Source organism: Protopterus annectens, chromosome 4.part1 (assembly GCF_019279795.1).
Source record: "Protopterus annectens isolate FY-2018-M chromosome 4.part1, PAN1.0, whole genome shotgun sequence".
NCBI lineage: Eukaryota > Metazoa > Chordata > Ceratodontiformes > Protopteridae > Protopterus > Protopterus annectens.
In genome coordinates this window covers 170,274,605-170,289,701 of record NC_056734.1, presented here as the reverse complement: position 1 = coordinate 170,289,701, position 15,097 = coordinate 170,274,605, and the positions used below count along the sequence as shown (strand labels likewise).

At 38.2% G+C, this 15,097-nt stretch overlaps 1 protein-coding gene across 1 annotated transcript in view; it reads left to right on the top strand.

The window, feature by feature from the left end:
- Positions 1–15,097, top strand: part of SAMD7 (sterile alpha motif domain containing 7) — a 212,473-nt gene that overhangs the window by 136,562 nt on the left and 60,814 nt on the right. Inside the window, exon 7 of the mRNA XM_044070749.1 lies at positions 12,051–12,172. Coding sequence (XP_043926684.1) covers positions 12,051–12,172 — 122 coding nt within the window. The remainder of the gene's footprint in view (positions 1–12,050; positions 12,173–15,097) is intronic.

The following is a 15,097-nucleotide window of genomic DNA, read 5'->3' as shown; positions in this document are numbered from 1 at the left end:
AGCCCATACCTCTCAACTGTCCAGATGTTCACAGAGTCCAAATTTTTACCTAACCACATCGCCACAACAGTCAGGAAATCTTTCTATGTGGCACACCTCATCACTAAGGGCTTTTCATCCAGAAAAAAGGAGGTCATTGTCCCGCTGTACTCATCCCTCATTAGACCCATTATAGAATACAACACCCTGTTTGGTATGTACCTCTCAAGACATCTGCAACAACTGGAAAGGCCGCAGAAATACCTCACTAAAAAAATCACAGGCCTAAAGCAGATGCCCTATGCTGACCACCTTAAAAAACTCCAGCTATACTCTGTCGCATATCGTCTACTCAGAGGCGATCTCTGCTTAACATACAAGGCCATGTCAAACCCAGAGCTGTTGGACATGCTACACTTAAAGAAATCCCAATCCCTCAGAGCCACATGCTCCAGGGATCTAAACCTTGTCATCACAATAAAAAAAACATGCTGGAGGGATAGGTTCCTGACCCAGAGACTCCCCAGACTCTGGACTAGATTGCCCATACATGTCAAGTAGAGTGTCTCTTTGGCCCTCTTCAAAAGGAACCTTGACGATGGGAGAAAGTAAATTCACCCCGGGGATCATGTCAGTCACCCTGCTAGACAGGAGTCCAGGGAAGTAAATAGTGTGGGAAGAAATAGCCAGAGAATTGCTATGGCTAGGCTTGTATAGGCCCTAGGGCTGATAGCCTAGTACCAACCTATGAACCTATATATTTGATCTGTTCCTCATAACATTTATGACTTTCTGGCAAATCACTGAGGCTTGAAGGCACTAAATAATGATGCACTTCAGTTTCAGACTTCATATCCTTCAGTAAATGCATGTTAACATGTCATGTTATTATAGCAATTTTTTTAAGTTTATAAGAGCAATATTTAAACTCTGTCCCCATCTTTCAGCCTTTGTCCCCCCCCTCCATTATTTCAGGGTTTGTCCAGATTTCTTGCACTAAGCATTTGAGAGATATGGTACAACCTTCTGCACCAAAAGGCAAGTGTGCTAGCTATTTGGCTAACACATACACATGTACACAATATCAAAGCAGTGAAACATCTGTGGAGTAGAAGGAATAAAACAATGAAAAATAAAAGACTGACTGACCATATGTAGGGATATACAGGTGACAACAACCTGCATGCAGAATGTATGGGTTTTGTCTCCCAACCTTCTTGTGATGTCCCCATTCAGACCAGTAATCAAGGAGCCTGAATCCTCACCACTGGCACTAGAGACAGATGTACACTTGGAACAAAAGTATATACACCTAGTATTTCCAGATGCAGCTCTCTATGTCAAGCACAATTTTCCTTAAGAGCACACAGAGAACACACTTAGTCCAGGGGCTGGTTTTCTGTCTCTGTCCGGATCCCCAAAAAAGACTCCCCACTGGCATAGCTATAGCGTTGAGTCCTCAGCCAAGTGTCCAATCCAAGTACTCCACCACTCTCTTTGTAAAATCAGTGCTTTGTATCCTTGATCCAAGCAGCTGACACACACACACTCTTGGAGATTTGATTTTTACACACACACACACACACACACACACACACACACACACACACACACCTGGGAAAGGCTGGCACAGATTTACTAGCTATGCCTCCTCCTGCCCAGACTATAAGGTAGTTACACTGCCACCAGACACTCCAAAGCCAGCTACTCTAAGGCTCTTACAACGGCACCCAATTATACTGAGTGAAATTAATATAAATACAAATGATAGTGTTTGGCCAATGCAGTAAGACTTTCAGGAGTGTCACCAAATAGATATAAGTACTCTCAAAGATTAAAATATTATCTAAAGGACCAGCCACAATGAAAAGTTTAAATATATTTAATAATAAATAATAAAAGAACATAAAAATACTAAATATCTACTTACAATAAACACCAGAGTTTCAATCACAGGAAATATTAACGTAACACAGATAAATAGATTTACACAGATACAGAAAACACACACACACATACACACACACACACACACACACACACACACACACACACACACACACACATACACACACACACACATATCACATAAAGGGCACAACATGCCACAAAGACCACAGTATTCCATTGAAATGAATGGGAAACAGTATTGTAAACAAAAATCTAGTCAGAAAAAAATGGATAAATAAAATATATGGGAAATTGGGATGTAATAAATGCAATTGGGCTCACATACACATATTTATTTATTTATTTATTTAACATTTGTTGACCGGGAAAGTCCGACTAGGTTCCACAGATCCTGTTTTCAGTGGAGGCCTGGGGAGAAACATTCCAGCTGAGTCTGTTCCTCTACAGACACAAATTAAATGATTGATCTCTGAGTTAATCTCTTCTTAACAGCTAAGAAGTATATCTCTTTGCAGATATTTTATATTCTAGTAAAAAGAAGAAGATGAAGAGGAATCAATGTCATTAGGTTACCTTTTCAGTTTCTACTACAAACTCTTGAGTCCCAAGCTCTTGAGGCCAAGGACATGAGTGCTTGTAACTGATACAAGATGCCATTCTCACTAGAACTCAGTATGAGCTCAGGCAAGCAGCTACAGTATCTTACCTGATCACATTATTGAAGTCTGAATGAGGTAAGTGCAAAATCCATAGGAAGAAAGTGTGTGTGTGTGTGTGTGTGTGTGTGTGTGTGTGTGTGTGTGTGTGTGTGTGTGTGTGTGTGTGAGAGAGAGACCGTGTGTGTATAGAGACACACACACACACACACACACATACATATTTATCTATAAAAAACAAACCAAAACTATGAGTGCAGTCACCAAGGCCAGGCACTTAAACATATGAACAAAATAAAACAAAAAAAAGCACCAAGGCCAGCACAGCTAAAAACAGAGAATAACTTTAATTATGGTTAACATCACAAATTATTGTTATCAATATATACCATTACGATAAAGCTATATCATTAATAAAGAAAACATTACTGAAAATGTTGAACAAGCATCTGTTCAAGTCACGTGAAAGTATATAAAATATATACATATAAAAGATGAAGTGTGGACATATGTAGTATAGAGGTAACTTCCTTCATCAAATCATTTCCTAAGAGTCCAAAGCTTCATTGATCCTGATGGCAACAAATGTGACCAATCAGAGTGTTTCATAGTATATACACCCAGAAAAGGTGGAGCTCAACCATTCAGAAAATGAAAGCATGTGACCTACATCAGCCAATCAAACACTCTGGCTGGGCTTATAAATGCCCTAGGGCAGATAGCCTAGTATGAACCTATGAACCTATGAACCTATAAAAAGTTCATAGTGGATATCAAGGATTACTGTTGTTATTGCACCTCATAAGGAATTTAACTATGCTGTTTCTAAAATGGAAATTACTATGTGTAAATGACAACGTAAATCATCTGTTAGATGTAAATATTGTAACAACAAGTAAAAAAATAGAAAACAAAGCATCCATGGTGTAGGCGCATTCAAAAGTTGTATGATAACAAATAATATAAGAAGTAACGTGCAATACAATAATTTGTGATGTTAACCACAATCTTTTAGCTGTGATTGGTTAATGAAGATTACATGCATTAATTATGTGAATGATAGTGCTCCATCCTTGATGGGTGTGTAAGATTTGTTGTGTTTTGATTGATTTTTACTTATCTTTTAATCAATGACACTTTTGATTTTTATTAATAGGTCTGATGAAGGGCGAGGATATTGCCCAAAAGTGTTTATCTTTTTCACATTTATAATAAAACTTGTTCTCTGTTTTTAGCTGTGGCGGCCATGGTATTTTTTTGTTTTAGTTTGGGAGGATGGCATAAGGCTTAAGGAGTTTACCTTACAGACACAGGGTGCAGAGTTTGATTCTCACATGGGGTAATTGGCTAGGCTTAAAATGGCCCACAAGGGCACTTAGCCTAGTACTAACCTATGAACCTATGAACCTATGAACTTATATGTATTAGGGTTACATTTGTTGTGGTTAAAGGACAACAACATGATTCTATTATTAAATGATCAACTTCTCTGTCCTTTTTCTCCCTATTTACAGTCCCTGGTATGAATAAACAACAATTCAGATTTAAAATATTTTAAATCGACTATTTCTCTCCAGTAGAACAGTACCTTACTATACTGTGGTGGTTTCACTTTCAAAAAACTTACTGCAGTCTCCAGTTCATTGAAGTCATCAAGGCCAATGACTACAGGTAGTTTTCTGGCCAATTCCCTCCCCAAACTAACATCACCACAACTGTCCTAAAAACCCACCCATGCTGTGATGTCTCAGCTCCCTGGTCCTTCCCTTATGCATACATAAAGTAAAGATTAGAACAAGGAAACAGACACAAGTCATGTTTCCAGCTGTGAGCTGTCAATCACAGCAGGTAATAGCTCAATTTACCCTTAGAACTTTGACAGCTAGGGAAGTTAGGTGTAAAGGGTGATGGGAGATCAGTTAAAGTAGTACAATTCAGGCTTCACAAAAGATTGCAATTTAGCAATTCTAAAAAGAAGCAGCAGTAAAACGCACTTTGAAACTGTGTCCTGTAGCATTTGTACTGTTTGTGTTTAAGTAGTCATTGAATGGCATGAAATGTTACTTACAACTGACAGCAGTGTATGCATGTAAAATCAGTGCACTGACAGGAGCTTTAGTATTTAAAAACTTGTAAATAGTCCCAGAATGGTGTTAAAATGTAGGAAACACCAAACCATGATGAAATAAACATGTTTTTGGAGTCTGTGAGTGTGGTTCTCTTTTAATGCTGGATTTGTGTGGCAACTGATCATTTATCTTGTAGCTGTATGTTTTTTTCATGGATATGTGACAGCCAATGAGCTAGTTTCTCTCTTGTGGCTAAGCTTGTTGCACTATGTTGGTAATGGATGCTTATCAGTTTATTTTAGTACTTTGTAGTGCTATTTATTTTCATTCTTTTTACAGTATCTTCTATACAGTCTTGCAGCTCATACTTTTGTCTTTTTGTTTTGTGGTACACGCTACAGTTTCTGTTAACCTTTGAGAGAGACTGTTTAGTTAGTTATTATTGTTTTGTATGACTTTTTATGATGGGAAGTTGTGTTTAGCTGTTTTGTTAGTTGCTGTACTATTCGGTAGATCTAGGTTGTTGTTGTGGTCTGGATTGTAAGATGTGATTGCATGTTAGAATTGTTAATACTTTCTTGTGGATGTTTATTAGTGTTTTACACTTAATTTTTGTTATGAATTTGGGTAGTGCACTGATCCCATTGGACCTATTTCAGCCTCATCCCGGCGAGTGAACATTTTACATATATGACATTATATATGACATTATATACAAATTTAAAAACAAAATGCCATATATATATATATATATATATATATATATATATATATATATATATATATATATATATATATATATATATATATATATATATATATATATATATATATATATATATATATATATATATATATATATATATATATATATATATATATATATATATATATATATATATATATATATATATATATATATATATATATATATATATATATATATATATATATATATATATATATATATATATATATTTACATGTATTATATACAAAATAAATATCAGAGTTGGCTTTAGGGTATAAAGACAATAGATACATGACAGTATATATAGAGTGGCTGACAAAACATACGTTATACATGCATTACATACAAAATGGATATCTGAGGAATCATGTGAAAGAATCACAATGAAAAGTAGAATCAGTAGCGTATGAAAAGATTAAGAGCGGTATTCATAGCCCCAGTGGTGATCTGTAAAGAGCAATGCTAAGTCTATATTGGCGGCACAGTGGTGCAGCGGTTAACGTTGTCGCCTCACAGCAAGAGGTTCTCCGGTTCGATTCTCGGCTGGGGTGCCTTCTGTGTGGAGTTTGCATGTTCTCCCTGTGTTCGCGTGGGTTTCCTCCAGGTACACCGGTTTCCTCCCACATTCCAAAGACATGCATCTGGAGCATTTCTCCCCGGGCCTCCGCTGAAAACAGGCTCTGTGGAACCTAGTCGGACATTCCCGGTCAACAAATGTTAAATAAATAAAAATAAAAAATAAATATGCAAATGCACTCAGTGGAGGTTATTCACACTGACTAAGGAAATGCTCTGGCATTTGATAAACATGCCTCATGGCAAAAAAGTAAAGTACCTGAAGATGGATGTGGTATGTATACAAGAAGGGAAATCAATTCCATGCATAAGGTGCAATATGCTTTTGTGTATTACTGTGATAGAGATAAACAAAAAGGGTCCCATTTGCATACAAAATGTGTAAAGGACCCAAACATATGAGAATAAGTTTAACTGCGCCCATATCTCTCAACCTTGAAACATCAAAAATCTGGATAAGGCCCATGAAAAATAGGTACAAATTTGTATGCTGTTTAACATAAAATTTTCATACATAATTATGTAACCTTGCCCATTCCCATGCAATTGTGGAATACCAATATTAATGCAAACTGAAGAACAGACAACCAAAATGTGGCACCAGAGTCCCCCTGCAGCCATTCCAATGTCCCATTACCTGGCTATTTTGCCCCCTTTACCATAAACACTAATGTGCGCATACTGCTTTACTTCTACAATAATTATTTGGATTTTATTTTTACACTTTACAGCACAATGCAGAAACACCAACAGACATCTGTTAAACAAAGCAATACTGTCTCACAATGAAAACAGACTTGGCATTAAAACTTCTCTGCCCTTGAAACTCACATTCATTAAAATAGCATTGAAACCTAAACCACATCCAAAGAAAATGCATCTGGCCAGTGGTGGATAAAGATTACCTTTGGGTTGTTTTCAAATCACTGGCTCCTTGCACACATGTGTTCTTTGATACACCTTCCTGACTTTATTAAATTATATTCCTTGTATAATACAGCAAACTTAGTCAGCACATTTTAAATTTATTGTTTGAATATTTTTTCAGTAGGCTATGAAATGAAATGCATGAAACAGTAAAAACTGCCCAATTCAGAAAATTTCCATCATAAAAAGTCTACTTACACACACACACACACACACACACACACACACACACACACACACACACACACACACACACACACACAATATACATATAAAAATAGAGTGACAGTAGTGTAAGGCATAGGCATCTTGCACAGCTTCTTACACTTATTTTCAATTTAAATTTTTTTGGGGGAGAGGGACAAAAGGCCAAAAACCAGGGACACATTTTAAACATTGCTTGTATAATTTTGTAAAAGTTGCTAGAATAAAATGTGTTAGCCATGCATTTCACTGGCAAGTCTAGAACACAGGACTCTGTGCACTACAGTCAGAGCAACATACCACTATGTCAGATCAGCAGCTTGTTTCCCAAAAGATAGGAAGACTGAAACTGAAATGGCTATCATTTAGTGAATTCAGTTCTCACTTCTCACCAGTTCTTACCATAGTTCTCAACCTCTTAGCACAAAAAACCTGGACAAAGTCAACAATGGGGGAATACAGCCCTAAATTAGGTACAAATTCAAATACCGATCGCATAAACTTAGAAAATTGCTAGAATAAAAGGTTTTTGTTACCATTTATTTTCTGAAGAATATGAAGAGAAAAAGAGAATACAAAAGAGAGTAAAATCCCATGAGTGGAGGAGCTCCCTGGTCAGCCTCAGCAAGAAGCTGTGATCCCTGATAAAATCTTCCAAAGCTAGTTACGAAAACAAAATTGCCACTGATTCTAAAGACAGCCACAAAACATTCTATAGCTATGTCAAGAATCCCAATGGCAACACTCAGATCTGCTCTGAGTTATAGCACAATGGCACTAAATATACAGATCTAACTGATATTGCCAACATCCTGGCAGATAGGTTCAGTGCTAACTTTACCCCCCTCTCACCCCCTAAAGGGCCCATCTTTATACGAAAAGAATGCAAAGTTCCTGTAATCACGGCTGCATAGGTAAAAACCACACTCTCCAAAGCCAAGAACACAGCATCCATGGGAACAGACAACATCCCAGGCTGCGTTCTGCACAAACTACAGAACGTACTGGCACCCCACCTAAGTACCATGTTCAATCATAGCCTCACCTCAAGCTTTGTGCCCACTGAATGGTGCACAGCAATGGTTATCCCACTCCACAAGGGGGGAGCCACCACGGACTCTGGGAACTACCACCCCATTAGCCTGACGAGCCTGGTTTGCAAGGCCATGGAACGTATCATCATGGAACTTATAAACAAAGACATCGGTAATCTCCAAACTCTCTTTTGACACCATCCCCACTCTGGAATTATAGATAAACTCACTAAACTAGGTATAAATCCCTATGTCCCAAAATGGGTTGCCAACTGGCTCACTGACAGAACCCACACTGTGAAAGTAGCAGACTTCAAATCCGACTTCAGACCAGTGACAAGTGGAGTACCACAGGGTTCAGTCCTGGGTCCTCTCCTGTTTTTTATCTACTTCTCTAAAGTACAGGCTAACACAGAAGGTCTTTGGCTAACGAAGTTCGCAGATGACTGAAAACTAGGAGCCATAATCAAAACTCCTAATGATGTGAACATCCTACAAAAGGGCCTCACTGAGACAGATGCCTGGTTTCAAAGCCATGGCCTCAAGCTCAATGCCAAAAAGTGCATTGTCATCCCCTTTGGTAAAAACTCTGCACCCATGAACTACAACATAGGCGGTAGTATACTTAACACCTAAAGTGTGATAACAGACCTTGGGACACAGGTGGACAGTAGTCTCGCCTTTGATAATCACATCGCCACAGTAGTCAGGAAATCCTTCTATGTGGCACACCTCATCACAAAAGGTTGCTCATCCAGAAAAAAAGAGGTCATTGTTCCCCTCTACTCATCACTCATTAGACCCATTATAGAGTACAACGCCCCTTTTGGTATGTACCTCACAAGACATCTACAACAACTGGAAAGGCCGCAGAAATACCTCACAAAGAAAATTACTGGCCTCAAACAGATGCTGTACGCAGACCATCTCAAAAAACTCCAGCTTTACTCCGTCGCATATCGCCTACTCAGAGGTGATCTCTGCCTAACATACAAAGCTATGTCAAACCCAGAGCTGTTGGACATGCTCCACTTAAAGAAATCCCAATCCATCCGAGCTACACGCTCTAGGGACCTAAACCTTGTCATCACAATAAACAGAACATGCCAGAGGGATAGATTCCTGTCCCCGAGACTTTCCATACTCTGGAATAAACTACCTATCTATATCAAACAAAGCTCCTCATTAGCACTCTTCAAGAAAAATCTTGATGATTGGATGGGAAATAGGAAATTCACCCCGGGGATCACTTCTGTGGCTCTGCTCGACAGTGGCACAGGAAAATAATTTTCTTAGGTGGCAAAAGCCAGGGTACCTTTTTGGCTGGGCTTGTATAGGCCCTAGGGCTGATAGCCTAGTACCGACCTATGAACCTATGAACCTAAGTCTGAAATTCAAATGCCTGTCATTATTCAATAAATTCAACCTTCAGTGATTTGTCACAAACATCCTGAAACCACAGAGTTTATGAAACCACAGAGTTTATGAGAAACAGAACAAAAAATATTCACAAGTGGTGGTGGCTAGGGACATTAGGCTCTTTTTACCCTATACCCAGGGTACAGGGTTTGAGCCTGAGTACCTCTAGCCACCAAGTGTATTATAAAGGGGGCATTTGCTCACACACACACACACATGCACACACACCTTGGTTTCCGTTACCTTGAATGGAAGAAGCAAGCCCTTTCCGCCCATTACCTTAAATCCAAACCGACAGGCATAACATTTGCAAGCAGTTAAGTTTCCGCCCCTGTTACCTAGGCTCATTGCAGCAGCATTGAGCCCTTTCCACATAACGTCCGGATAATAAACTGACACAGGCTCATTCCGAAAGCAGCAGCATTAAGCCCTTTCCACATAATGTCTGCATAATAAACTGACAGGCTCATTATAACATTTGAAGAGAAGACTTGAACAGTTGGGAGGTATGACTGCACCATATTACTTTGGGATTGCTGGAGTTTGGTAGCAAATTACTTAGGAAACTGCAGACTTTTTAAAGTAAAAAAAAAATATGAAAGTTCAAAATAAGTTGAGCTTATTGATTTCACTTCAAGAATTGTTTGTTTTATTCATATGATGGGCATATTACAATGACTTTAGTGAATACTTTAAGCTGTCATTTGTGAATAAGAAGTCATTACAGCAGCAGCAGTGAAAATGATTAGCGATCAGTGAGAAAATCTTTGGCATCTTTTAGCGATTGTGCATACATGGTAGAAGTGCAGTGATTTAATTCAGAGGTACTGAAGTGGCAAGGATGTTTTGTTGGCTCAACGTGTCTTTACTGGGAGATTCTAGTGTTATTGATGAATAAGAACTAACAGTATTAAGGTTACTAGAAAAGTGGTAGCATCTAAGGAAAGGGCAGATCTGTTAAAGTGATTTCTTTACTGTTGTGAATGTATTCATGATAGTGCAAACGTTACTTCAGCACAATTTTACTTGGCTGAACTCTGCATGTATATATTGATTATGGGGGTTTTGTCACATAACTTTTTTCTGAGGACGGCAGGCATGCTTTCATTGTAGTGTTGTTTGACTGATGTGTTTTTTTGTGTGTGACTGCCATTTTATGTGCAGTAATGATACTGAACAATGGATCAAGACAGAGCAAGGACAACTCAAATCATTTTTACAGGATCAGCAATGGAAACAGTGAAGCTAACATTAAGTGACAGCATATTCATAGCTTGCAAAGTAAGTCTGCATGTCCTCCCTGCGATCATGTGGGTTTCCTCCGGGTGCTCCGGTTTCCTCCCATGTTACAAAGACATGCATCTGGAGTGTTTCTCTCCGGGCCTCCGCTGAAAATTGGCTTCATTCCAAGTCAGACTTTCCCGGTTAACAAATGTTAAATAAAATAAAAATAAAATAAATGGAACAGGCATAACTATCTGCAGACAGTGCAGAAAAGTACAAAAAATGGACTGTGAGTAACAAGTGGTGGAAAGAACACTTTATTAGCATATGCCATTTTACATAATTTCTCATTTACATCTCGTTATAAATTAATTTGCTTATGCTTATTAGTGGTCATTGCCTTTTAACATACGAGACCTCTATGAATTGTAGCTTAGCTATGCTCATTTGCAGACAAAGCAGATAGCCATAACATGTTCTCACAATGACTACAAATACCTCCCAGTATTTCCCACCTAAATCAAATTCAAAACACATAAATATGTCAACAAAAAACTTAAAATGATGAGAAAATCTCTAAAGGATAATTTTTAAAAAATGGAACACAGCCACTCAGAATACAGGGGAAAACAACTGTTAAAAACATACCATAATACTCAATCTTGATAGCAGTTTAAACAAGCCATTGAGAAAACCAAAGAAGACTTCTATATTTGTATATCTTTGCAACTAAGCCAAAAACAATCCCAAAACCCCACCATTACACTGAAATGAACAAGAAACAGGAATGTTAACATACATACATACATACATACATACATAAATAAATAAATAAAATTGTTTATGTGGAGCTCTGAGGTATAATAAATTAAATGTCTGGAGCTGTGCAGTATAAGAACTCAGTCTGAGTGCTGGCTGCAATACAAATCAAAAAACTTACTCCCAAAACCTGTAGTCCTAAATATTTCAACTATTACACCCCAAAAGCCCATGTGTGTATGTGTGTGTGTGTGTGTGTGTGTGTGCGTGCGTGCGTAAGTGCGTGCGTGCGTGTGTGCATGTGTGTGTGTGTGTGTGTGTGTGTGTGTGTGTGTGTGTGTGTGTGTGTGTGTGTGTGTGTGTGTGCGCGTGCGTGTGCATGTGTGTGTGTGTAAGATACAATATCTAACTAAGCAGGTGTGTATATGACAGACAGGTTTGCAGGTTGATATAGTTATTATCCAGATCTCTGAAATGTTTTTAGTCTGTGAATAAAATCAAGAGAAAATGGAACTGAATTTTTGTATCTTAATATTTCACAGGCACACATGGCATGTGTCAGAACAGTACTGATGCATCAACAATGGAAGATTTTAGGAAATGGACGGTTGAAGCTGTTTACAATTTTATAAACAGCCTTCCAGGCTGTTCAAGTTATGCACAGGTAAATATTTATTTGAGGCTGACTCATGTATCAGATGTGCAGTTTTCACTTTGGCTACTTTTAACGTAAACTTGAGGTAGGAATACACTAAAGCTCAAGTCTGAAGCAAGGAAAAAGCAAGCATGAGTCAAAATACTGAAAGGCGACTTTTTTGAAATGATGCATATCAACAAAAGTTAAAGAAATTTTGTTAATAAAAAGAAGAAATGGTAATCACTGATGATTTGGAAATGAAAAATGCATTTCATGACTGTTCAACAGTCTCAGAGATTTAGGCCATCACACTAGCAACCGTTTAAATAAGCAGTCATTAAATTCAGGCCCATTAGTCATGCCAGACTGCCTATGACTGCAGCAGTTTTCCAAGAATAATGAAGTTACTGAAGCCCTTACAAATAACTCCTGCTGGGAGTTGGTAAAGTACCAGAGCTCATGGGAGTTGTTTAAAGGAGGTGTGTTTATCCTTTTTAAGTAACTGCTTGTGAGCCTGCACTTATTCTTCTGTTTGTCTGTGTGTGCTGAAATGATTCAGTGGTGATGTGTTGCCATTATTCCATACATGCGTATCATTATCTGCATTCAGGCATTCTTAGTGCATTCCTGAAGTGTCATTTTTATGTAATTCACGGTGCTCTGCTAAACTGTCTATATTTTATATTTATAATATTTACAACTTTTAACATATTTTATAAAGACTATAAGCACACAAAATAGAAGCTGCAAGTTTTATTAGAATACATATGAGGAAGCCGAGGTGGTGCAGCGGTAGCGTTGTTGCCTCACAGCAAGAGGTTCTCCCGTTCAATTCTCGGCTGGAGTGCCTTCTGTGTGGAGTCTGCATGTCCTCCTCGTGGTCGAGTGGCGTTTGAAAGACGTGTGTGAATGGGCATGCCTTTGTTGAAGGCTGGGTGTCGGGCTGGCACCTCGGCACCGTAAAAATCTACTGCCAATCATTAGCGGACCAGAGTTCCGCTGTGGCGACTCCTAACCGGAAAAAGCTGAAAGAAGAACAACCATATACATAAATATATATATATATATATATATATATAGAGAGAGAGAGAGAGAGAGAGAGAAAGAAGCATGGATGTACCTGAATGATCTAAACAATGTAACATCAACAGTAAAATGATCAACAGAAAAATATCAAAAAGTAAAGAGATCTAAACTGAAAAATATCTAAACACAAAACACTGACAAAATGAAAGTTATATGAGGGAAGGGTTTATGCCTTTTCACCACTGTTGTGTGACCTCTGAGTTGGTATATATTATTAGCAGGGGGTGTAGGGGAAGGCTTGTCCCCCTGCAAAAACTTTGAAAAAATGCAGGTTGATTTTGTCAGATTTTTCACTGGTTTATATTTGGTTAGAGCATATCACATTTTTTTCAATGTTTCTGCAGGGGTGAAAAAATATACATGTATTTATATATATATTCCATAATTATTTGATTACTATTGTTTTCTGTTTTCTGGAAATATTTATTGATATGTGCTTCTTCTGACCACTCTGTGTAGTGTTTTTCGTGTGTGTGTGTGTGTGTGTGTGTGTGTGTGTGTGTGTGTGTGTGTGTGTGTGTGTGTATGTGTATGTGGAGATAGATAGATACAGTACAAAGACACGCGCGCATGCACGCACGCACACACACACACACACACACACACACACACACACACACACACACACACACACGCACACGTATAAAATTACAAACATAAAGAGGTCATTAGAGAGGTGGGGTGTATTTGTGTATGTCTGTATTTGCTATAAAACTATAAAAATAGTATCCTTTAAAACACACATCAGGAAAATTAATTATGTTCTTGTTGTGGCTAAATAAAATAAGTTTAAAATCATCAGTGCATAAGACTAATGAATATAGTAATGTAAATACAGATTATTTAAAATATTCTTGCTGCCTTACCAGTGAAGTCATCAGTGGCAGGCTCATAGTGCAGAAATAGTGCCCAGTCATTCTACCAGCTGTCAAGTTTTGGGAATAAACCTGGAGTAGTGCTGGAGCACGTCAAAAGGGAGAAAAGATGAGACAGATTCTGTCCTGTACTCTTTTATTTTTGTAAGAGTTTGTGTTGTGTGGCTTCTGCCACACCTCATATGTCTTGCAGGTTTGGGATAGTCACAGACACCAGACCCCACATTTACAAGCTTCAGTTCATAAATGTAAATGTGAGGACATGCTTGATCTGCTGTCACACTGCTGCACATGCTGCAGGGGGGGGGGGGGTTTAAAAAGGAAAGGATCCTCACCAAAGTGTGATTAGCCAAAAGGGCTTCACCTGAGACTGGGAAGGACCTCCATTAGATTAGTGTAAAGAACTAAAAAGGATCCTCAAAACCTACCAGATGTTATACTATGGTACTGTAGCCAGGTGGACATACAAAAAAAAATAAACCCATCAGATAGGGTAAGTCATTTATATGTGCAAAAACTCAAATATATCAAAATTAAGTAATGATTAAAAATCAAGTCCTTAAAATGCATCTATCCAGGCCCCTTAAACCCTATCCTATATCATTAATGTTTCTTCCAATACATATATGTTCCAAAATGAATATTTATACACTTTGGCTGAGCTATCATTCGCCAGGATAATAACAATGGCTTGCACCATAACAACCCATGTTCCCATATCTACTGGGTTATTAAAATCCATTGTTTTCTGGCATGTCTTTTTTTATTGTTTGTTTATTTGCTTTTTCACTTGCAAAGTAGATAAATCCATTAGCCAGTAGCTCTGTTTAGAAGGCAATAAACAAGCAATAAGGCCCAATAGGGTGGGCATCACATAGAAATATCAGACTTCACAGGGGGATTGAGAGTCCAAATTCCAGAGTCAGAGGGCCTATCCACCCCAGTCAGGTCCTTTATTTCCCTCTAATACCATTCAGGAGGGCATTATTGC